The sequence below is a fragment of the Carcharodon carcharias genome, chromosome 10 (assembly GCF_017639515.1).
Source record: "Carcharodon carcharias isolate sCarCar2 chromosome 10, sCarCar2.pri, whole genome shotgun sequence".
NCBI lineage: Eukaryota > Metazoa > Chordata > Chondrichthyes > Lamniformes > Lamnidae > Carcharodon > Carcharodon carcharias.
Window position 1 is genome coordinate 62,646,067 of NC_054476.1, and position 25,222 is coordinate 62,671,288.

General features: G+C 48.8%; 1 protein-coding gene across 1 annotated transcript in view; it reads left to right on the forward strand.

The window, feature by feature from the left end:
* The window catches only part of LOC121282838 (sodium/hydrogen exchanger 10-like), a 395,537-nt gene that overhangs the window by 37,981 nt on the left and 332,334 nt on the right, over nt 1–25,222 (forward strand). Inside the window, exons 5-6 of the mRNA XM_041196650.1 lie at nt 7,558–7,659; nt 12,780–12,950. Coding sequence (XP_041052584.1) covers nt 7,558–7,659; nt 12,780–12,950 — 273 coding nt within the window. The remainder of the gene's footprint in view (nt 1–7,557; nt 7,660–12,779; nt 12,951–25,222) is intronic.

Sequence of the window (25,222 nt, forward strand, 5' to 3'; positions counted from 1 at the left end):
GAAGACAAGTTGTGCATATAGGCAAGGTGTGAACCTTGACCTCTTATACAGAGACAGCTCTGGTAATTGGGCATGGAAGTAATAGAGCACCCTCTGAGGCCTGAGGCCTCTTTCAAGCTCTTGACTAAGGATATGATTTATTTTTCATATTTCTTACATTCATTCACTAATTTATTTGCTCTTTAGTACAGGTGTACACTACATCACAACTTGCCAAAATTGCCTTGTGTAAAGTTTTGTTTCTAGTTGTGAATTACAATTAACATTATAAAATATCATCTTTCTCTCGGTGTCCAACAAGATGCAGTGTTGCAGATCACTGATGAATCCAAACCCAGCACTTCACAGCACCTTGCATAACCAGTCTGACTAAGAGGGAGGGAAATGGGGGCAGAGGGTGGTTGTCAGTCAGTTCCAAGGGAAGCATTTGGTAAAACACAGAACACAAATGAGAAACTGCGTGTGCAGATTTAAATGAAGGAGATGATTATTCCATGCCAGGGCAAAACTTGAGGCTCCTTTAGCGACTGACCCAAGGGCTTTGGAGTGGAGCTTATAGGTCTGCCTGCACTTCAGTATTTTGACATTATCTATTCATTTCATGGAGTGTTACTGTGATCTAGCAAACACCTGTTTCATCCAAGGACTCTGCACAGTTAAAGTTTAAGGCTGTGTCATAAAAGTGGCATGTTGGCCTTGCTAGTGGATCTTGCCTATTCCTTCGATGACTCCATGGGTGAATTGTTAGCCTTTGATGTATGTCTAGCCCTATATTGCTTGGTAATACCTGAAGAGTAGATCTTAATTAGTGCAGAAGATGTAAATGTAGTTGCTTGTTTTTTCTCCTTTATTCCTTCAAGATGTAAACATGGAGAAAATATCAGGAGAATCGCAATATACTTGTCACAGTGTCAAATATCTCAGGGCAAAACACAAGACTTTGTGATTTGGAGTGCAGTTGTAAAAGCTGATTGCGAGGGTTGAAAACTGTCTGCAATTAAATTTCCTACTACCTAGAAGGAGGGTTGGAATAGGACCTTCACCTACTGCCTCTACCCTCCGGTCACCCTGGATTCATGGGCTGGCAGTTGTTACTTCTACTGGTTCAAACAGGATCCAACAGAGGGCGCTGGTTAGAAGTGACTGAAGCATTCTGGGAGAAGTCATCGCAGCCACAGTGACTCAGGAGGGAATCGAGGAGAAGGACTCTTGCACTCAGCAGGAGGAAGGGCATCCAACAGAGGGCGCTGGTTAGAAGTGATTGAAGCATTCTGGGAGAAGTCATCGCAGCCACCATGACTCAGGAGGGAATTGAGAAGAAGGACTCTTGCACTCAGCAGGAGGAAGGGTATCCAACAGAGGGCGCTGGTGAGAAGTGACTGAAGCATTCTGGGAGAAGTCGTCGCAGCCACCGCGACTCAGGAGGGAATCGAGGAGGACCCACTGTCAAAGAATGGAATAGCCCCTAACATTACATTGCTGTAATGTTTCCATCCCTCCCTCCTCCTCAAACCTTAAAAAAAAGAGAGAGGAAGGGGCATTGCCTTCAGGAGTGCACCAGACCTGCAAGGGACACTCTTCTGAAAGTAGATTTTAAAGAAAAAGCAGCTGATTGCTGAGTAAATCCTGGGAGAGACTTCATAGGGAGGAGCACCGGAGCGGTGAGTATAAACCTAGCTTACCTCGAGGATTTGCGGCCTTGTCTCTGGGGAGCAGACTTGGAAGGAGGAGCACCGGAGCGGTCACCTCGGGGCACAGACTAACTGAAGCCAAAACTGAAAAAGTGACGTCACAGGAAAGCTGTAACCAGATTGGTTGGTAGGAAATCTGCACCAAATTTGAAAAAAAAACTGCAAAGCTAATTAATAAATTAATTACCTAAGTAGAGATGGTTGGGCAGGTGATGCGCTGTAGCTGTATGATGTGGGAGCTGGCAGATCCCAATGCAAGCTGCAATGACCATATCTGCAGCAAGTCTTGGTTGCTGGAGGAACTCTGGCTCAGAATTGATGAGCTAGAGTGTGAGCTCCGGACGCTGCAGCACATCCGGGAGGGTGAAAGTTACCTGGACACTTTGTATCAGGAGGTGGTCACACCGGAAGATTAAGTACCTCAAGTCCGGTCAGTGGTCAGGGTCAGCAGGGTGTGACTGTAAGTGAGGCAGCTAGAGGGATCCTGTGTTCAGGAACAGAGGAGCTTCAGCTCTTGATCTTGTCTTGACGAGGTACTTGCTCCCTGTGCGGATAAGGAAGGGGGCTGTAGGGAGGATGAGCCAGCTGACCACGGACCGTGACACAGGAGGCCATTCAAGAGGGGGGGAGCAAAAAGACAAGTGGTAGTTGTAGGGGATTCTATAAGTAGGGGAATTGATAGCTTCCTTTGTAAACAGGATTGAGAGTCCCGCATGATATGTTGCCTGCCCGGTGCCAGGGTGAGGGACATCCCTGACTGGCTTGAAAGGATATTGGAGAGGGAGGGGGAGAATCCAGTTGTTGTGGTCCACGTCGGGACAAATAACATAGGTAAAACTAGGAAAGAGGACCATTTTGGGGATTATCAGGAACTAGGAACTAAATTAAAGAACAGGTCCTCAAGGGTTATAATCTCTGGTTTACTACCCGAGCCATGTGCAAATTGGCATAGGGATGCGAGAATAAGAGAAGTAAAAATGTGGTTAAAGCAGTGGTGTGGGAAAAAGGGGTTCGGTTTCGTGGGGCACTGGCATCAGTATTGGAACAGGAGGGATCTGTACCATTGGGACGGTCTCCACCTGAACCGATCTGGGACCGATGTTCTAGTGAAAAAGGTAAATAATGTGGTCAACAGGACTTTAAACTAGAAAGTTGGCCAAGAAGTATAACTAATGGGAAACAAAGCAGCAGGTTAGGGTGTGGGGGGAGTGGATTCAACTTCATGGAAAATTATGAAAAAACTGAAAAGAAAGGAGAGCCCAAGAGAGGCTTTTAAGGTCTCCAGAACACAAAATAGGACAGAGTGTTTGGAAAGGGCTAGGAATCTAACTTCAGATAAATGGACGACAATGAAAAAGGGGAGGGGAAATACAGGACTGAAGGTGTTGTATTTGAATGCATGCAGTGTACGAAATAAGGTAAATGAGCTTGTGGCGCAGATTGAAATTGGCAGGTATGATGTGGTGGGCGTTACGGAGACATGGCTGCAAGGGGATCAGGACTGGGAGATAAATATCCAAGGATATACATCCTATCAAAAAGATAGGCAGGTTGGCAGATGGGGTGGGGTTGCTTTGTTAGTAAGAAATGAAATTAAATCGATAGCAAGAAATGATGTAGGGTCAGATGATGTAGAATCTGTGTGGGTAGAGTTGAGGAATCACAAAGGTAAAAAAACCATAATGCGAGTTATGTACAGGCCTCTGAACAGTAGTCAGGATGTGGGGCACAAGATACACCAGGAGATAGAAAAGGTGTGTAAGAAAGGCAAGGTTACAGTGATCATGGCGGATTTCAACATGCAGATAGACTGGGAAAATCAGGCTGGTAGTGGATCCCAAGAAAAGGAATTTGTGGAATGTCTACGAGATGGCTTTTTGGAGCAGCTTGTGGTGGAGTCCACTAGGGAACAGGCAATTCTAGATTTAGTGATGTGTAATGAGGCAGATTTGATAAGGGAGCTTAAGGTGAGGGAACCCTTAGGAGGAAGTGACCATAATATGATAGAATTTACCCTGCAATTTGAGAGGAAAAAGCTGGAATCAGATGTAACTGTATTACAGTTGAATAAAGGCAACTACAGAGGCATGAGGGAGGAGTTGGCCGGAATTGACTGGGATATGAGCCCAGCAGGAAAGACAGTGGAACAGCAATGGCATGAGTTTCTGGGATTAACTTGGGAAACACAGCAAAAATTCATCCCTAGGAAGAAGCATACTAAAGGGAGGACGAGGCAACCATGGCTGACAAGGGAAGTCAGGGACAGCATAAAAGCTAAAGAGAAAGCATACAATGTGGCGAAGAGCAGTGGGAGACCAGGGGATTGGGAAGCCTACAAAGACCAACAGAGGACAACTAAAAAAGAAATAAGGAGGGAGAAGATTAAATATGAGGGTAAACTAGCCAATAATATAAAAGAAGATTGCAAGAGTTTTTTTAGACATATAAATGGTAAGAGAGAGGCAAAAGTGGACATTGGGCCGCTGGAAAATGACGTTGGAGAAGTAGTAGTGGTGAACAAAGAAATGGCAGAGCAACTCAATAGGTACTTTGCGTCAGCCTTCACAGTGGAAGACACGAGTGACATCCACAAAGTTCAAGTGAGTCGGGGGGCAGAGGTGAGTATGGTGGCCATTACCAAGGAGAAGGTGCTAGGAAAACTGAAAGGTCTGAAGGTGGATAAATCACCTGGACCAGATGGATTACACCCCAGAGTTCTGAAGGAAATAGCTGAAGAGATAGTGAAGGCATTAGTGGCGATCTTTCAGGAATCACTGGAGTCAGGGAGGGTCCTAGTGGACTGGAAAATCGCTAATGTAACCCTCCTGTTTAAGAAGGAAGTGAGGCAAAAGACGGGAAATTACAGACCGATTAGCCTGACCTCGGTCATTGGTAAGATTTTAGAGTCCATTATTAAGGATGAGATTTCAGAATACTTGGAAGTGCATGGTAAAATCGGGCAAAGTCAGCATGGTTTCATCAAGGGGAGGTCAAGCCTGACAAATCTGTTAGAATTCTTTGAGGAGGTAACGAGTAGGTTAGACAAAGGAGAGCCAATAGATGTTATCTACTTGGACTTTCAGAAGGCCTTTGACAAGGTGTCGCACAGGAGGCTGCTCAGGAAGATAAGAGCCCATGGTGTTAGAGGCAAGGTACTAGCATGGATAGAAGATTGGCTGTCTGGCAGGAGGCAGAGAGTGGGGACAAGGTGGTCCTTCTCAGGATGGCGGCCAGTGACTAGTGGAGTTCCGCAGGGGTCAGTGTTGGGACCACAGCTTTTCACTTTATACATTAATGATCTAGATGAAGGAACTGAGGGCATCCTGGCTAAGTTTGCAGATGATACAAAGATAGGTGGAGGGACAGGTAGTATTGAGGAGGCGGGGAGGCTGCAGAAGGATTTGGACAGGTTAGGAGAATGGGCAAAGAAGTGGTAGATGGAATACAACGTGAGGAAGTGTGAGGTCATGCACTTTGGTAGGAATAGAGGGATAGACTATTTTCTAAATGGGGAGAGAATTCAGAAGTCTGGAGTGCAAAGGGACTTGGGAGTCCTAGTCCAGGATTCTCTTAAGGTTAACTTGCAGGTTGAGCCGGTAGTTAGGAAGGCAAATGCAATGTTGGCATTTATTTCGAGAGGACTAGCATATAAAAGCAGGGATGTGCTGCTGAGGCTTTATAAGGCTCTGGTCAGACCACATTTAGAATATTGTGAGCAATTTTGGGCCCTGTATCTCAGGAAGGATGTGCTGGCCCTGGAGAGGGTCCAGAGGAGGTTCACGAGAACGATCCGAGGAATGAAAGGCTTAACACATGAGGAACGTTTGAGGACTCTGAGTCTATACTTGATGGAGTTTAGAAGGATGAGGGGAGATCTGATTGAAACTTACAGAATACTGAAAAGCCTGGATAGAGTGGACGTGGGGCAGATGTTTCCATTAGTAAGAGAGACTAGGACCTGAGGGCACAGCCTCAGAGTAAAGGGAAGACCTTTTAGAACAGAGATGAGGAGAAACTTCTTTAGCCAGAAAGTGGTGAATCTATGGAATTCGTTGCCACAGAAGGCTGTGGAGGCCAGGTCATTGAGTGTATTTAAAACCGAGATAGATTTGTTCTTGATTGGTAAGAGGATCAAAGGTTACGGGGAGAATGTGGGAGAATGGGGTTGAGAAACTTATCAGCCATGATTGAATGGCGGAGCAGACTCGATGGGCCGAATGGCCTAATTTCTCCTCCTATGTCTTATGGTCTTATGATCAAGTTCGAAAGGAATCTTCACCATGTAGAGGAAGCCACTGGTGAAATTGGCAATTTATGCAGCGTTACAGTAAGACATCTGCAGCAGAGGAGATTCAGAAAGAGACCCAGGAGACTTTTTAGGAAGGGAGAGGAAGCCACCACTAAACATTTTCCCTTCAGTATATTCCACTGTGGGCCTTGCACTGCTGCCCAATATCTATCTTCACCCATAACCTGGAATTAGTAACAGATTTTGCAGAAAGGAGAACAATTTGATGGTTTCTTGGGCTCTGTCTCCATCTCTATATTTACATATGGTGGGTGGTGGTGATGTGGTCAACAAAGGAAATCTAGGTCAGGTAAGGATGTGGTGTTAGACTTTCCTTAATTTTCTGTGACTTTACTGTCTGATTAGTGGAGAAAAATCTAGCTAGTTGTGGTTAAATAGCAAAACTAATAAAAAGTCATCAGCCATTACCCAACTGTGCAGCAAAGAATCATTGTAGGTGCAGAAAGAATGTAGGAAATGGCAGTTAAATACTTAAAAAAAAAACTACTTTAAGGAGCTCCTGTAAATATTTCAACAATAATTTACATTTATATAGCATTTAATATCCACAAGCTCTGATCCCTTCCTGGTTACACTAACGTTTACATTATACATTGGCTATGTAGTCGGTTTTATGCCCCTTCAGCAATAAAAGACTGTGCAAATTGCACAGTGCCCTCAAGAGGAAGCAAAGTCTAAGGGAAAACTTTCTGGATTGAATGACATCCATCCCCCCGCCTCCCTTCGTTGGGAATGGACGTGAGGATTTGGGGTGGTGGGGTAATCACCTGGCTGACTGGCGTCTGGACTTCCTGATGTCAGCCATTTTGGCTGGCCTGGGTTTGGAACTGGATTGGCCAGGCATTTAGGCCCCTTTAGAGCCTTGTTAAAGATAGGCAATGGATGTCAATTGGGATATCCCGCAGTGGGTGGCCCCTCACCCTCCGCAGTGGTGGTCTGGCTGATTCTATTTATTTTTAATAAAGTTTTTAAAAAGTGGTTGAGAAGGCCAAAGTGCCCTCCCACTTATTAACACTGCGGAGGATACTTCTGATTGGCCCTCCAGCTTTGACAACTCAACCATTGACTTTAATTGAACAACAAACCTGTGAGCCTTAGAGAAAGTATTGCGAAAAATGAGGCTGTGTAACCTATGTTCCCAACATCTACATTCAGATTCAAAAGGCTCCAGAGTAGTTTTTGGCCTGGTTTGAAGTCAGAAACAAACAGAGATTTTGAATGGTACACTCTGGTTTGCCCCATAATTAACATCACTGGAGTTGTTGCACAGGGATCAAAACCTACTCAGGTTCGCCAAGCCAGCAGGAAAAATAGTATTTTCAAACAAAAGTTATATAAATCTAAGATAATTTTATTATTATACAAAATATCATGTAACTTGATGAATAAGTAAATTCCCTAAATTTTTTTCTTGCTCTTTAAATCGCCACTTCGAACTCACATTTTATTGTGTTAATTTATTCACGCAGCAGATGCAAGCATAGCTTAAGTCAGTAAAATAGTGATAGGGGAAGTAGAAATAAATTTTTACTAACATACATTCTATATTATCTATAGGTGCATCTAAATCTCTTACTCTAATAATTGAAGGGGAATCATTGCTGAATGATGGCACTTCTATTGTCGTGTTTGAAGTCTTTCGAGATCTTTCTATGGATCCACACAATATTGACGGTAAAGACGTTCACTTTTTCTAACACTTTCAATGTTTGATAATTCATAGAAACAGCCAAGCTTAAGGCATTATATATTGTAATTAAACAGAAATAAGAGATAAAAAGAAATACTTGATTTATTTGTACCTTTCATGACCACTGGTCTTCTCAAAATGCTTTACAGCCAATGAAGTACTTTTGAAGTGTAGTCACTGTTGTAAAGTAGGAACGTGACAGCCAATTTTGCATACAACGGGTTTCAACAAACAGCAATATGATAATGACCAGATAATCTGTTGTGATTTTGATTGTGGGATAAATATAGGCCAATAGACTGAGGATAACACCTCTGCTTTTATTTGAAATACTGCTGGGGAAAGATTAAACAGGTTAGGACTTTATTCCTTGGAGCGTAGAAGAATGAGGGGAGATATGATAGAAGTTTACAAACTTCTTTACAAAATGGTGGTTTTGTTCTCTGTTAGCAGGTAGGCCTTAATTTATTTTTCTCCCATCAAATGGAGCATATTTCATCTGTTGTAATACACACCAGAGAAATGTTTCATTTTTCATTGGTTTTATTTGCTGCTTAGCATTTTTGAAGCCCCTTCTTTTAGTCCCTCAGGGCACAGTAAGGAAACTTAGGGCAGGATTTTTGAGCTGTCGGCCGGGTGTGGCTGGCGAGCCTGGGAGCAGCTGGGAAATGACCCACCGCCCGCGATTGGCCCCCGACTGTGATTTCACACTGGCTGGCTAAGGCACGCTGAGAAGTTCACATCTGGGGCGGGGGCAGGAGGAGGGCGAGCGCAAAAGTCTGCATATGCACGGAGGAGCGCACACTGAAAGCTCCCTGAAGGCAGGGAGCTGAAGAATGTTAAAATAAAAATAAAGCTTTTGAAAATCAGAAAAAACCTTCGCCACATAGGACTCACTCAAATGACCATAAACATAATAAAAATTAGGTCAACACATTTTTTAAAAAATTAATATCGGAAACCTCATCCTCAAAAATGTAAAGGCTGCCTGGCTGATTCGCCCGCCTGCCAACTGTAAGGTTGAATGGGCAGTGAAAAATTTGTCTTAATTGCTAATTTAATGGCCTTACTAGACCTTTTAATTGTCAGTGGGCATGCTGCCAACTCTCGTGTGCCCACCGACTGAAATATCGTGTGAGTGCACGTTGATGTTGGGACACTCACCCGATGTTGTCTTGCACTATTTTACACTCAGTGTGTGCCCACCCGCTGGGCGTAAAATTCTGCCCTTAGCTTAAGTTTTTTGATTTCAGTTCAGTCTTCAGTTGAGACCCATCTTAGATTGTGGCCTATTCATGTCCTTCATGAATTACATGACCTCAGGTGACCCGAGCCCGTTGGTTGATAGTCAGGATCAGTGTCAAGTTCAGAATCTGCATAGTGTGTGTATATGCTCCAGATATTTTTGAAGATCTGGAGCCTCAAACCAGAATGAGGATAGCCCTCCAGGTGATTGTGAAATCACTCTCACCCTTTATTTTTACACAGTAGGGATCCTTCGAAGTGGCACCTGATGGCATCTGCAAAGTGTAATAATTTGCAGTCCACAGAAACATCTGGGATGTAACAAATGCCACATATGAGGAGAAGGAACTTTACCTTCTTCTCTCTGAGCAGAAAATACTGGGATGAAACAAAACATGTGTTTGGACATATGGGTTTACCAGAATAGCGGGCAACACACACATGGCTCTGCGGGCATCCCACCTCAATGGGAAACGATACTGCTCCTGCAAAGGTTCCTACACTGTCAACATGCAGTTATTCTGTGACCACGCTATGAAATGCATTTCGATGAATCCAGCTAGCCTATCAGCAACCACACCTGCCACATCTGCTTCTCTTCTGTGGCAGGCAGAAATTCTTGAGGTTTTCGGGCTTCCAAGGGACACAGGATGACACTTGGCGACAAGGGATGCTCTCTCTATATCTGGCTCATGACCCCATTCAGCAATCCATGGTGACGTGAGGTGAGGGCCTTCAGTAAAAACTGTGAAGCCACCTGCAACACTGTGAAGCAAACCATTGACATCCCAAAGCTTTGCTTGGGGAAATCTCCGCAGTAAATGACTGAGAAGGTTTGTCCATGTTTATGCTGGTGTGTTGTGCCCTTCCAATCCTCGCGTTCACCAGAGCCTAGCCACTAGCTCTTGAGATCCAGAGGCCACCTCGGGAGGAAAAGGACACCACATGCATCAGGGGGTAGTAGATGGAACGCGAGGGGCTGCATGTGAGGCTTCGCTTCAGTTGAAAGGATCTTTCCCACCCTCAACATGGACTCACCTTTCCCTTGTAGTATATCCATTTCTGACTCCCCATGACAAAGTCCCTGTGGCCTACATCACTCAATAAAGACCACCAGCAAAAGCTTCACTCAAGAACTTCATTCACCCACACATCAATTAAGAAAAACAAAACTAATCACCCTTGTGCGTTCCCTCGTTAAATCTGAATTGTGAATGCCCTTGCCTGTCCTTGTGCTCCTATGCATGCTATCCCAGTGGCTGCAGCATGGCTGGCAGAAGGCTGCTGACTTTCACTGGTGGAGGCTGCAGATGGTTGGAGGACACCTTTGAGCATCTCTGGGCCTTGAGACCGTACCACCTCAGCATGCATAGCAGCAGTCTGAGCTGGCTGGCTGAGGGGCAAAAAACAAGCAAGGGCACTGGTGGAATGGCAGTGGTGAGAGCACAACTGCTGTGACCCTGATTGTGTTCCATGGAGTTGCACCTCAGCAATCCTTGTAATCTGCTGGAACATAGAATGATAGGCTGCTGTGAGTGCCTGTATGCCATGCTGAGCACCGAGATCCATGATGATCCAGCTGTCTGTGCCTGGATGGCAGCAGTCCGAGCCTGCATGCCAGCAGCCAGGGATTTCATGGCCTTTCTCTGAGCTTCCACTGCAGCGCTAGTACATGAGGAGGCATCATGGTTGCTTGTGCATCATGGTCTGACAGTACTGTCATGGAAGTGCCAACCACTTCCACGGTGGAAAGAGTGGGCTCCAAATTCTGTGCGATGCCCCCTGCTATTGCAGAGCCAGACTCCTCATGCTCCTAGCCAGTGACTGAAGGCTATGGGCAGGCTTGCCAATGCATCAAACTTCTTGGTGTGCATGTTCATCAGCATTTTCCTAAAGTCTAAGACAAAGTCCTTATCTAAATCCTCTGTAGCCGAACTGGTGTGCAATTTCGCCCTCCAGGGATTTCCCATATGACCTGACCTATCCCACTGATTTGGCCTCAGAGATCTTGTGCCTGGGCAACTCACCAATTGACTCCAGCCGAGTTTGTAATGTATGCTCAGTGCCAGTATCTGAGCTGGTGTTTGCAAGTGTTGGATCAAGTGACTGTGCTTCTTCTTCAGAGCTTTCTTTCTCCCCTTGCTCTTCCATCTCAGGCTGAACAACGAGCAGTGCTCAATTAGCTGAAAGCACAAAAGCTTGCGGGGAGGTTAGGGATGAGGGAAGGGGCTGGGGTTGGGAGGAAAGCAGCAGCTGCATGGTCACTCATTGGCAGATTCCATTTCATGGTATCTTTCAGGGTGAGGAATGAGTGGGGTGGGTGCATAAGGCAACAGCTTATGTTCATCCAGGGTGGCCTCAGCATTGCCAATGCCACTGAGCCTGTGTCATTGGTGTTCACTAACCTGAGGATCATTTGTTCGAGGGCGTTGAGCGAATGGATTCTTGGTGCTCCTTTGCCGATAGTCTGCCTCTTTAACCTGTTGTGGGCGAACTTTTCCTCAAGAGAGGACAGAATGTCAGTGACTGTGTCACTGTGTTTGGATGTTGTGATTACTGTAGTTGAGTAAGTATGTGAGAGGGGTAGCCATGCTGCAATGATTTAAATGAGGTCGTCGATGAATTTCATGTCCTATTGCCTTCTTTCCAGTGGGCACTGGCATGCTGGGAATCGTGGCCCCTGTGCCCACAAACTGGGGCATTTGAATTTCATGTCCTGAATCTGCAGATTTGTGACTGAACATAGGCAACCAGCTAGTGTTAAATAGTTTCCAATCAAGTGTAATATAACAATGATGCATCTTGAAATGATTGGTTTCAATAACGTTTTCTGCCCGTACTAGATTCTCATCTGACCTAGGTGTGGAGGAATGCTTCTGTATGGAAGTGGAGTGGTAAACAAAAAACAGTATTAAATATTGATGGAGCTTTAATAGATAGAAATTAGTTCTATTTTGGACGCTGATGTGAAACCTGGATCAGATTTCATACTTTGAAAGTTGTGTGATAATGGGAGACATAAATTGGATAGTATGGGAGTTGGTTTCTGTGAAGGATCTATAGCACTTGATGCAAATTTTAAATCTAGGATCTGGTATTAGTTGTCAATCTCAGTTGGAGTTAATTGGGGTCAGCCTAATATATAGGCTATAATATTATAGCATTGAAAATAAAGTGTGAGAAATCACAAACTACAAACTAAACTCAAGAAAGCCTATTAAAACTTTGAAAGAGTTTTCCTTGTAGGATCCATGTGACTGTAGGAATGTATTTCAATAAAAAGATAGTGATCGATGAAAGTAATTTTATTTTGACTGAGAGACTTCTGTCAATTAAACGGGGAAGAAGAACTAAAGCTGTGGGGTAACTTTGGTTGTATATAGTAATGTAAAGCGGGTGATAGCAATCAGCCCTCTGTTTTACATTTCTCTGGTTTTTAGTAATCAAACACCAACACCCCCAAGAGCTGAGAGCTCAGATCCAACAGAGTGGAGACAATCATCTGATTACTCAGGGCACAAATTTTCTAAAAAGACTGTGCCTATAGTACATGTTATACATTCCCCCCCTTCCCTTGAGGTGAAACTAATATCTTAATTGGATGTGGAGGTTGAATTAATATGATAAAACTTGTAAACTTCATTTGTAAATGAAGTTTGAACTTTTCAGGAATGATATGGCAATATCTGAGGTAATCTTATATTTTTACTTTCTGCTCTTTTACTATTTTACTATTTAGAAATGGCCATTGTTTTGTGGTATAGTTCCACATTAGTCATGTCTAGCAACAGGAAGTCTTGTTCACCTTTGCATGCAACCCAGATTTTAAATCAATGTTTCCTTTTCTGTATAGCGACTGAACTTGCTGTAAGACTGATACTGAAAGTGATTGGTAGTCCATTATTTGGATATGCAATGGCCAAAATCACCATGTTTTGCCTGTCCTATATTTTTAATGATGGTTTGACGGAGATAACAATGAGTTTGGCAATCACTTACATCACGTTCTATGTCGGTAAGCATAGTATTTTTCTTACAATGTTTGGTAGGGAAGTGATGATCAAATTTATATTTGATATTCTATGTTCTCTTGTTTCTATATTTTATGCAGCCAGAGAACTGAGACTAATGTTTATAGATACATTTTTGTTTGGTTACTTGGGTATCTGACACACACATAAACCCAGTACAATGGTCAAGGAAATCCAAATTGAGTGCACAGAATCCACGCAGGTGGAGTTTCTATTTGCTCAAATGTAGGCTCTATCAATCCCTGTAAGGACACACCCTATAAACCTAACTTCAGAGAGGCTAAGTGCTGGTTGGAAAAAGCCAAAGTTTGGGAGTGTGTGTTGGAGTACTGTTTCATTATTGGGGTTTCATTGGATTAAATTGTGTAGTTTACCATGACACAGTACTGAAGCTTTTCTAGGTAGGGCCAACTTATTAATTTAGGCATTAGTTTTCAGTATTATCTGCAGCTGAGAGAAGAATCCAAGCTTCCATTTATTCATCAATGCTTCTAAAACTCATTAAAAAGCCAGACTGTCTGGTCAGTCATCCTGGAATACTATGATCTGCATGGCCCAGAAATTAGATTACTGAACCTGCTAAAGAGAGTTGACTCAGTTTCAAAACTTTTGATAATAGCCATCTCATCATGCTTTCATTAATCCTGCTTAACGTTTCCACGAAAGGAGGAGGGGAAATGGTCACCCTTTGGTGAATAGGTGACTGGTAAGTGCTGGTTTGAGTCATTACTAGAAAGAGAGCAGCTATCCCTCATCAACAGCTTGGTACAAAGCAAAATTCCATAAAATGTATGACTGCATTGCCATCACCTTCCCTTTTTTAATTCATTTGTGGGATGTGGGCATCACAGTCAAGGCCAGCATTTATTGCCCACCCTGACTTGACCTTAAGGTGGTGGTGAAGCTACCTACTTAAACTACTGTTGTTCCTGTGGTGTCGGAACATCCACAGTGCTGTTAGGTGTAAAGTTTCAGGATTTTGACCTAGCAGCAGTGAAGGAACAGCGAAACAAATCCAAGTCAGGATGCTGTGTGACTTGGAGTGAAGCTTGCAGCTGGGGTCGTTTTACACACCTGCTACCATTGCTCTTCTAGACCAAGCTTGTCCAATCTTTTTCTGAGGAATTGCTGATAGCTGCTGTCTTTCTAGCAAGGACTCAAATCAGCATTTACCAGTCACCTATTCACCAAATGGTGAATTCCATTTTATTTCTCAATCAAGGGGCCGATGAGCAAATTTCAGAAAGATAAGGTTTGGCACAGCATTAAAAATGAGTTTTAAAAAAAAGCTGAGATAGGAAGAGAAACAGCTTGCTGAGCAGAAAAAATGTCAAAACAATAAATCAATCATTTTAAAAAAAGAACAATAAATAAAGATGACCATTAGGATGCGAAAGGGCGTGTGTGTGTGTCCGGCTCATGCCCAGTCTCAGGGTGCCCACTCACATGCCCTCACACGCTTTGAGAATGGGCAAGAGTTCATGTTGGATGAGGATGAATGAGTCCCTTTAGACAGGGACTGAACCACACACACACACACTCCTCTCTCTCTGCCCCTCTCCCTCCCACATGCATGCACGCACACAAACACACACACAGTCTCTCTCACACAACAGACTCTCCCTCTCTCACTATGCACATGCACACACTTTCGCTCACACACATACATGCTGTCACTCTCAATCACCATCTCTCATTCATTCACTCACTCTCTTTTTCTCTCTCCCTCTCACTCACTCTTGCACACACACAATTTCACACTCTCACTTGTTCATTAGCACACTCTCACTCATTCTCTCACACTTTTTTCTCTCTCTCTCCCTATTGCACACACATTCTCACTTTCTCACACTCACTCGCCTCTCTCTCTCGCTCCCTCGCCTCTCTCTCGCTCCCTCGCCCCTCTCTCTCTCGCTCCCTCACCTCTCTCTCTTGCTCCCTCGTCTCTCTCTCTCTCTCACGCTCCCTCATCTCTCTCTCTCTCGCACCCTCGCCTTTCTCTCGCTCCCTCGCCTCTCTCTCTCTTGCTCCCTCGTCTCTCTCTCTCGCTCCCTCGCCTCTCTCTCTCTCGCTCCCTCGTCTCTCTCTCTCTCTCGCTCCCTCGCCTCTCTCTCTCGCTCCCTCGCCTCTCTCTCTCTCGCTCCCTCGCCTCTCTCTCTCTCGCTCCCTCGCCTCTCTCTCTCTTGCTCCCTCGCCTCTCTCTCGCTCCCTTGCCTCTCTCTCTCGCTCCCTTGCCTCTCTCTCTCGCTCCCTCGCCTCTCTCTCGCTCCCTCGCCTCTCTCTCGCTCCCTCGTCTCTCTCTCTCTCACGCTCCCTCGTCTCTCTCTCTCTCGCACCCTCGCCTCTCTCTTGCTCCCTCGCCTCTCTCTCTCGCTCCCTCGCCTCTCTCGCTCCCTTGTCTCTCTCTCTCGCTGCCTCTCTCTCTCTCTCGCTCCCTCGCCTCTCTCTCGCTCCCTCGCCTCTCTCTCTCTCTCGCTCCCTCGCCTTTCTCTCGCTCCCTCGCCCCTCTCTCTCTCTCGCTCCCTCGCCTCTCTCTCTCTCTCGCTCCCTCATCTCTCTCTCTTGCTCCCTCGCCTCTCTCTCTTGCTCCCTCGCTGCTCACTCTCACTCTCTTGCTCCCTCGCCTCACTCTCTTGCTCCCTCGCCTCTCTCTCTTGCTCCCTCGCTGCTCACTCTCACTCTCTTGCTCCCTCGCCTCACTCTCTTGCTCCCTCGCCTCACTCTCTTGCTCCCTCGCCTCACTCTCTTGCTCCCTCGCCTCTCTCTCTCGTTCCCTCGCCTCTCTCTCGCTCCCTTGCCTCTCTCTCGCTCCCTCGCCTCTCTCTCTCTTGCTCCCTCGCGCCTCTCTCTCGCTCCCTTGCCTCTCTCTCGCTCCCTTGCCTCGTTCTCTCTCGCTCCCTTGCCTCGTTCTCTCTCGCTCCCTGGCCACTCTCTCTCTCGCTCCCTGGCCTCTCTCTCTTGCTCCCTGGCCTCTCTCTCTCTCGCTCCCTGGCCTCTCTCTCTCTCGCTCCCTCGCCTCTCTCTCTCTCGCTCCCTCACCTCTCTCTCTCTCGCTCCCTCGCCTCTCTCTCGCTCCCTCGTTTCTCTCTCGCTCCCTTGTCTCTCTCTCGCTCTCTCGTCTCTCTCTTACTCCCTCGCCTCTCTCTCGCTCCTTCGTCTCTCTCTCGCTCCCTTGTCTCTCTCTCTTTCTCTCGCTCCCTCGCCTCTCTCTCTCGCTCCCTCGCCTCGCCACTCTCTCGCTCCCTCGCCCCTCTCTCTCGCTCCCTAGCCTCGCCTCTCTCTCTCTCTCTCTCTCTCGCTGCCTCGCCGCTCCCTCGCTCCCTCGCCATGCCTCACTCTCTCTTGCTCCCTCTCGTCTCTCTCTCGCTCCCTCGCCGCTCTCTCTCGCTCCCTCGCCTTGCCTCACTCTCTCTCGCTACCTCTTGTCTCTCTCTCGCTCCCTCTCGTCTCTCTCACGCTCCCTCTCGTCTCTCTCTCGCTCCCTCGTCTCGCTCCCTCGCCTTGCCTCACTCTCTCTCGTCCCCTCGCCTCTCTCTCTCTCGCTCCCACGCCTCTCTCTCTCTCGCTCCCTCGCCTCTCTCTCTCTCGCACCCTCGCCTCTCTCTTTCTCTCTCTCGCTCCCTCGTCTCTCTCTCGCTCCCTCGCCTCTCTCTCTCACTCCCTCGTGCCTCTCTCTCGCTCCCTCGCCTCTCTCTCTCTCGCTCCCTCGCCTCTCTCTCTCTCGCACCCTCGCCTCTCTCTTTCTCTCTCTCGCTCCCTCGTCTCTCTCTCGCTCCCTCGCCTCTCTCTCTCTCACTCCCTCGTGCCTCTCTCTCGCTCCCTCGCCTCTCTCTCTCTCGCTCCCTCGCCTCTCTCTCTCTCGCTCCCTCGCCTCTCTCTCTCTCGCTCCCTCGCCTCTCTCTCTCTCGCTCCCTCGCCTCTCTCTCTCTCGCTCCCTTGCCTCGCTCTCCCTCGCCTCTCTCTCGCTCCCTCGCGCCTCTCTCTCTCGCTCCCTCGCCTCTCTCTCTCTCGCTCCCTCGCCTCTCTCTCTCTCACTCCCTCGCCTCTCTCTCTCTCGTTCCCTCGCCTCTCTCTCTCTCTCGCTCCCTCACCTCTCTCTTTCTCTCTCGCTCCCTCGTCTCTCTCTCTCGCTCCCTCGTCTCTCTCTCTCGCTCCCTCGTCTCTCTCTCGCTCCCTCGTCTCTCTCTCGCTCCCTCGTCTCTCTCTCGCTCCCTCGTCTCTCTCGCCTCTCTTTCTCTCTCGCTCCCTCGCCTCTCTCTCTCTATCGCTCCCTAGCCTCGCCTCTCTCTCTCTCTCTCTCTCGCTCCCTTGCCTCGCCTCTCTCTCGCTCCCTCTCGTCTCTCCCTCGCTCCCTCTCGTCTCTCCCTCGCTCCCTCTCGTCTCTCTCTCGCTCCCTCGTCTCTCTCTCGCTCCCTCATCTCTATCTCGCTCCCTCGTCTCTATCTCGCCTCTCTCTTTCTCTCTCTCGCTCCCTCCCCCTCTCTCTTTCTCTCTCTCGCTCCCTCGCCCCTCTCTCTCGCTCCCTAGCCTCGCCTCTCTCTTTCTCTCTCTCTCGCTCCCTCGCCTATCTCTCTCGCTCCCTCGCCTCTCTATTTCTCTCTCTCGCTCCTTCGTCTCTCTCTCGCTCCCTCGCCTCTCTCTCTCGCACCCTCGCCTCTCTCTCTCTCGCTCCCTCGCCTCTCTCTCTCGCTCCCTCGCCTCTCTCTCTCTCGCTCCCTCGTTTCTCTCTCGCTCCCTTGTCTCTCTCTCGCTCTCTCGTCTCTCTCTTACTCCCTCGCCTCTCTCTCGCTCCTTCGTCTCTCTCTCGCTCCCTTGTCTCTCTCTCTTTCTCTCGCTCCCTCGCCTCTCTCTCTCGCTCCCTCGCCTCGCCACTCTCTCGCTCCCTCGCCCCTCTCTCTCGCTCCCTAGCCTCGCCTCTCTCTCTCTCTCTCTCTCTCGCTGCCTCGCCGCTCCCTCGCTCCCTCGCCATGCCTCACTCTCTCTTGCTCCCTCTCGTCTCTCTCTCGCTCCCTCGCCGCTCTCTCTCGCTCCCTCGCCTTGCCTCACTCTCTCTCGCTACCTCTTGTCTCTCTCTCGCTCCCTCTCGTCTCTCTCTCGCTCCCTCTCGTCTCTCTCTCGCTCCCTCGTCTCGCTCCCTCGCCTTGCCTCACTCTCTCTCGTCCCCTCGCCTCTCTCTCTCTCGCTCCCACGCCTCTCTCTCTCTCGCTCCCTCGCCTCTCTCTCTCTCGCACCCTCGCCTCTCTCTTTCTCTCTCTCGCTCCCTCGTCTCTCTCTCGCTCCCTCGCCTCTCTCTCTCTCACTCCCTCGTGCCTCTCTCTCTCTCGCTCCCTCGCCTCTCTCTCTCTCGCACCCTCGCCTCTCTCTTTCTCTCTCTCGCTCCCTCGTCTCTCTCTCGCTCCCTCGCCTCTCTCTCTCTCACTCCCTCGTGCCTCTCTCTCGCTCCCTCGCCTCTCTCTCTCTCGCTCCCTCGCCTCTCTCTCTCTCGCTCCCTCGCCTCTCTCTCTCTCGCTCCCTCGCCTCGCTCTCCCTCGCCTCTCTCTCGCTCCCTCGCGCCTCTCTCTCTCGCTCCCTCGCCTCTCTCTCTCTCGCTCCCTCGCCTCTCTCTCTCTCGCTCCCTCGCCTCTCTCTCTCTCGTTCCCTCGCCTCTCTCTCTCTCTCGCTCCCTCGCCTCTCTCTTTCTCTCTCTCGCTCCCTTGTCTCTCTCTCGCTCCCTTGTCTCTCTCTCTCGCTCCCTCGTCTCTCTCTCGCTCCCTCGTCTCTCTCTCGCTCCCTCGTCTCTCTCTCGCTCCCTCGTCTCTCTCTCGCTCCCTCGTCTCTCTCGCCTCTCTTTCTCTCTCGCTCCCTCGCCTCTCTCTCTCTATCGCTCCCTAGCCTCGCCTCTCTCTCTCTCTCTCTCTCGCTCCCTTGCCTCGCCTCTCTCTTGCTCCCTTGCCCCTCTCTATCGCTCCCTAGCCTCGCCTCTCTCTCTCTCTCTCGCTCCCTTGCCACTCTCTCTCGCTCCCTCTCGTCTCTCCCTCGCTCCCTCTCGTCTCTCCCTCGCTCCCTCTCGTCTCTCTCTCGCTCCCTCGTCTCTCTCTCGCTCCCTCATCTCTATCTCGCTCCCTCGTCTCTATCTCGCCTCTCTCTTTCTCTCTCTCGCTCCCTCCCCCTCTCTCTTTCTCTCTCTCGCTCCCTCGCCCCTCTCTCTCGCTCCCTCGCCTCTCTATTTCTCTCTCTCGCTCCTTCGTCTCTCTCTCGCTCCCTTGCCTCTCTCTCTCGCACCCTCGCCTCTCTCTCTCTCGCTCCCTCGCCTCTCTCTCTCGCTCCCTCGCCTCTCTCTCTCTCGCTCCCTCGCCTCTCTCTCTTGCTCCCTCGCCTCTCTCTCTCGCTCCCTCGCCTGTCTCTCTCTTGCTCCCTCACCTCTCTCTCTCGCTCCCTCGCCTCTCTCTCTCGCCTCTCTCTCTCGCTCCCTCGCCTCTCTCTCTCTCGCTCCCTCGCCTCTCTCTCTCTCGCTCCCTCGCCTCTCTCTCTCTCGCTCCCTCGCCTCTCTCTCTCTCGCTCCCTCGCCTCTCTCTCTCGCTCCCACGCCTCTCTCTCTCGCTCCCTCGCCTCTCTCTCTCTCGCTCCCTCGCCTCTCTCTCTCTCGCTCCCTCGCCCCTCTCTCTCGCTCCCTAGCCTCGCCTCTCTCTTTCTCTCTCTCGCTCCCTCGTCTCTCTCTCGCTCCCTCGCCTCTCTCTCTCGCACCCTTGCCTCTCTCTCTCTCGCTCCCTCGCCTCTCTCTCTCTCGCTCCCTCGCCCCTCTCTCTCGCTCCCTAGCCTCGCCTCTCTCTTTCGCTCCCTCGCCTATCTCTCTCGCTCCCTTGCCTCTCTCTTTCTCTCTCTCGCTCCCTCGCCTCTCTCTCTCTCGCTCCCTCGCCTCCCTCTCTCTCGCTACCTCGCCTCTCTCTCTCTCGCTCCCTCGCCTCTCTCTCTCGCTCCCTCGCCTCTCTCTCTCGCTCCCTCGCCTCTCTCTCTCGCTCCCTCGCCTCTCTCTCTCGCTCCCTCGCCTCTCTCTCTCTCGCTCCCTCGTCTCTCTCTCTCTCACTCCCTCGCCTCTCTCTCTCGCTCCCTCGCCTCTCTCTCTCGCTCCCTTGCCTCTCTCTCTCTCGCTCCCTCGCCTCTCTCTCTCTTGCTCCCTCGCCTCTCTCTTTCTCGCTACCTCGCCTCTCCCTCGCTCACTCGCCTCTCTCTCGCTCCCTCTCCTCCCGCTCGCTCGCTCTCTCGCCTCTCGCTCGCTCCCTCGCCTCTCGCTCGCTCCCTCGCCTCTCTCTTGCTCCCTCGCTCCCTCGCTTCTCGCTCGCTCCCTCGCCGCTCGCTCGCTCCCTCGCCTCTCTCTCGCTCGCTCGCTCCCTTCCCCCATTTCTCTCTCTCTCTCTCCCTTTCCCCATTTCTCCCTCTCTCTCTCCCTCCCCCCATTTCACTCTCTCTCTCTCTCCCTCCCCCCATTTCTCTCTCTCTCTCTCTCCCTCCCCCATTTCTCTCTCTCTTTCTCCCTCCCCCCATTTCTCTCTCTCTCTCTCTCTCCCTCCCCCCATTTCTCTCTCTCTCTCCCTCCCCCCATTTCTCTCTCTGTCCCTCCATTTCTCTCTCTGTCCCTCTCCCCATTTCTCTCTCTCTCTCTCCCTCCCCCCATTTATCTCTCTCTCTCCCTCCCCCCATTTCTCTCTCTCTCTCCCTCCCCCCATTTCTCTCTCTCTCCCTCCCCCATTTCTCTCTCTCTCTCCCTCCCCCCATTTCTCTCTCTCTCTCCCTCCCCCCATTTCTCTCTCTCTCTCCCTCCCCCCATTTCTCTCTCTCTCTCCCTCCCCCAATCTCTCTCTCTCTCCCTCCCCCAATCTCTCTCTCTCTCTCTCGCTCCCCCTATCTCTCTCTCTCTCTCTCCCTCCCCCCATTTCTCTCTCTCTCTCTCTCCCTCCCCCCATTTCTCTCTCTCTCTCTCTCCCTCCCCCCATTTCTCTCTCTCTCTCTCTCTCTCCCTTCCCCCATTTCTCTCTCTCTCTCTCCCTTCCCCCATTTCTCTCTCTCTCTCCCTTCCCCCATTTCTCTCTCTCTCTCTCCCTTCCCCCCATTTCTCTCTCTCTCTCTCTCTCTCTCCCTCCCCCCATTTCTCTCTCTCTCTCTCTCTCCCTCCCCCCATTTCTCTCTCTCTCCCTCCCCCCATTTCCTCTCTCTCTCTCCCTCCCCCCATTTCTCTCTCTCTCTCTCTCTCTCCCTTCCCCCATTTCTCTCTCTCTCCCTCCCCCCATTTCTCTCTCTCTCTCTCTCCCTTCCCCCATTTCTCTCTCTCTCTCTCTCCCTTCCCCCATTTCTCCCTCTGTCTCTCCCTCCCCCCATTTCTCTCTCTCTCTCTCTCCCTCCCCCCATTTCTCTCTCTCTCTCTCTCTCTCCCTCCCCCCATTTCTCTCTCTCTCTCTCTTCCTCCCTCATTTCTCACTCTCTCTCTCTCCCTCCCCCCATTTCTCTCTCTCTCTCTCTCCCTCCCCCCATTTCTCTCTCTCTCTCTCCCTCCTCCCATTTCTCTCTCTCCCTCTCTCTCTCCCTCCCCCCATTTCTCTCTCTCTCCCTCCCCCATTTCTCTCTCTCTTTCTCCCTCCCCCCATTTTTCTCTCTCTTTCTCCCTCCCCCCATTTCTCTCTCTCTCTCCCTCCCCCCCCATTTCTCTCTCTCTCTCTCTCTCCCTCCTCCCATTTCTCTCTCTCTCTCTCTCTCTCCCTCCCCCCATTTCTCTCTCTCCCTTCCCTCATTTCTCTCTCTCTCTCTCCCTCCCCCCATTTCTCTCTCTCTCTCTCCCTCCCCCCATTTCTCTCTCTCTCTCTCTCTCCCTCCCCCCATTTCTCTCTCTCTCTCCCTCCCCCCATTTCTCTCTCTCTCTCTCTCCCTCCCCCCATTTCTCTCTCTCTCTCTCTCCCTTCCCCCATTTTTCTCTCTCTCTCTCTCTCTCCCTTCCCCCATTTCTCCCTCTCTCTCCCCCTCCCCCCATTTCTCTCTCTCTCCCTCCCCCCATTTCTCGCTCTCTTTCTCCCTCCCCCAATCTTTCTCTCTCTCTCTCTCTCTGTCCCTCCCCCAATCTCTCTCTCTCTCTCTCCCTCCCCCAATCTCTCTCTCTCTCTCTCCCTCCCCCAATCTCTCACTCTCTCTCCCTCCCCCCATTTCTCTCTCTCTCTCTCCCTCCCCCTATTTCTCTCTCTCTCTCCCTCCCTCCCTCCCATGTCTCTCTCTCTCCCTCTTCTCTTTCCTTTCCCCTCTCATCTCTCTGCTTCTCCCTGCCCCCACCGTCTCTGTCTCTTTCTCTTTCTCTCTCTCCCTCCCCCCTTCATCTCTCTCTTCTCAATGGGTGCCCCCTCCCAATACCGACGCCCAATTGGCTCCTCCTCAGCGCCTCACCTCCACATTACTCTCTCACTCTTGCGTGCACGACGCCTTGCCCATCGGCTACCCATTTGCCCACCCATGCGTTCCCGCCCCTTTCTTGGGCACTTGACCACTTCCACTCTCTGTGTCTCTTCGTTCAGCAAATGTAAAGAAAACCAGTCTGTAATTGAATGAGCAGCAGGCAGCATTTTTGATATCTAACTATATTCAATAGATTTTATTGTATGTCCAATAATGCTCGTCTCGTTGCCATTTGGACAAGCCTCTTCTAGATGGCAAAGGCCTGAGATTTAGAACGAGCTGTTGAAGTCAGATAGGCGAGTTGCTAATGTGCCTCTTGTTGGTTATGTACATTGTTGACACTCTGTACTGGGTGGAGAGGTGGAATGGCTAAGGTGATGTGCTAATCAGCTATGCAAAAGAGATATCGGCTTTTGTGATGCCAAATGGACTATATCAGTTTAAATTTGTGCCAATTGGTTTGAAGAATGGCGCAGCAACATTTTAAAGATTGACAAAGTAATCTTTGGTTAAATATTTTTATTAGGTAAGCAATTTTACAAATAGTGAAATGTATGTTGTCATAACCAACCCTATTGTCTCCCTGAGTGGTCACATTTTTAAGTGGCCTTTTAACATGGCTCACGATACCCCTTGTAAAGATTAATTTCAGGGACTTATACATGATTTCCAACTCCCCTTTGGCATATTCACAATGCTGTTGTGCCCAATCGGAACATGGGACTTAAGAACAGGAGTCTGCCATTTGGCTCTTTGATCCTGCTCCACTATTTGTTAAGATGATGGCTGATCTCGTTGTGGTCTGGACTTCATTTTTTTTGTCTGCACCCCTAACACCTTCCGCTGCATCTTAAAAGGGAAAGACCTATTATTCTTAAACTGTTTCCCTAGTTCTAGTCTCCCCTACAAGAGAAACATCTTCCCGTTATCTACCCTATCAAGTACCCTCAGGATCTTCAATGTTTCAATAAGATCACTTTCATCCTTCTAAGCTCCAATGGGTATAGGTCCAACCTGTTTAACATTCCTTCATAAAATAAGCCCTTCATCCCAGAAATGAGTTGAGTGCGCCTTCTCTAAATTGCTTCTGACCGCAATTATATCCTTTTTCAAATAAGGAAACCAAAACTGTACACAGTCGTCTAGATGTGGTCTCCCCAAGGTCCTGTACAGCTGCAGTAAAAATTAACTATGTTTATTTTCCATTACCCTTGCAATAAATGCTTACATTCCGTTTGCCTTCCTCATCTCCTTCTATATCTGCATATACTGTGATTCACGTACCAGGAGACCCAGATCCCTCTGTAGCATCTCTGCAAACTCCGTATTCAAAAAGTATACCACTCTCTTTTTCCTGCCAAAGTGGACAAGTTCACATTTACCCACATTATACTCCATCTGCCAAATTTTTGCCCACTCATTTAACCTATCTATATCCCTTTGTAGATGGGATATGGGATTAAATTGACTCAGCAAAATTAATAAGAGTAGTCAACACGCAAAAGGTTCAGAGGGTGCCCAGCATCTGATTAGTGCCTAATCATAAATTTATCGCACTGTATACAATAGCACAGTGATTTTCAAATTTGTAGGCATTTGTTGCTTTATATGTGCAGCCACATTTCAGAATAAATTGTAGCATCCTCATATCTGCAACCACTTCTACTCAAACGCAAGCACACATTGGATCTTTGAGCTTAATTTGGGGTTGACCTTCTACATTAGAACCATAGAAAAGTTACAGGACAGAGGGAGGCCATTCGGCCCATCTTGTCCATGCCAACCTGAGGACACCCAGGTGCCCTTTCTAATCCCACCTTCCTGCATCCGGCCCATAGCCTTGCATCTTACAGCACTTTAGGTGCAGATCCAGGTACTTTTTAAAAGAGTTTAAAGTTTCTGCCTCTACCAGCAACTTGGGCAGCAAATTCCTGGCACCAACTACCCTCTGCGTAAAAAAGTTCTTCATGCTCCCCCTACATCTTCTGCCACTTATCTTGAATCTATGTCCCCGGTTCTAGAATTCTCCGTCAAGTAAATAATTTTATCCTGTCCATTCTATCTTTATGCACCTCAATCAAGTCACCGCTCAGCCTTCTTTGTTCTAAGGAAAATAACCCCAACCTATTCACTGCCTCCTCATAGCTACACTTTTCTAACCCTGGCAACATTCTTATAAACCTCCTCTGCACTCTCTCCAGAGCTATTTTGTCCTTCCTGTAATGTGGTGACCAGAACTGCACACAATACTCCAGTTGTGGCCTCACCAGTGTTTTATACAATTCCAACATTATATCCTTACTTTTATATTCTATACCTCTGCCAGTGAAGGAGAGCATTCCATAAGCCTTCTTTGCAAACTTGTCTACTTGAACTGCTGCCTTCAGGGACCTGTGTACTTGTACGCCAAGATCTCTCACTTCATCTACCCCTCTTAGTATATTCCCATTTATTGTGTAATCCCTGTAATTGTTTGAGCTCCCTAAATTTATGACCTCATATTTGTCTGTGTTAAAATCCATTTGCCACTTTACCTCCCACTCCACCAACCCATCCATATTGTTTTGGAGATTATGGCTATCCTCTACACTATCCACTCCTTGGCCAATCATTGCTTCAAAGGGTTTCTGTTTGAGTTTCTCTCCTCATGGCAAGCGGATCACGTGGCAATTTCACTGAACTCAGGTGTTTATCATGCCTTCACCATCCCTCTTTTCAGAATGTTGTGTTTCACCTTAAGTAAAAGGGGATATTTTAAAAAATAACTACCTTGTAAAGTTTGGATTGCATGACATTATCTCCAAACTGATTCTACATCTTGATCTTCTGATCCAAGATCATTTCT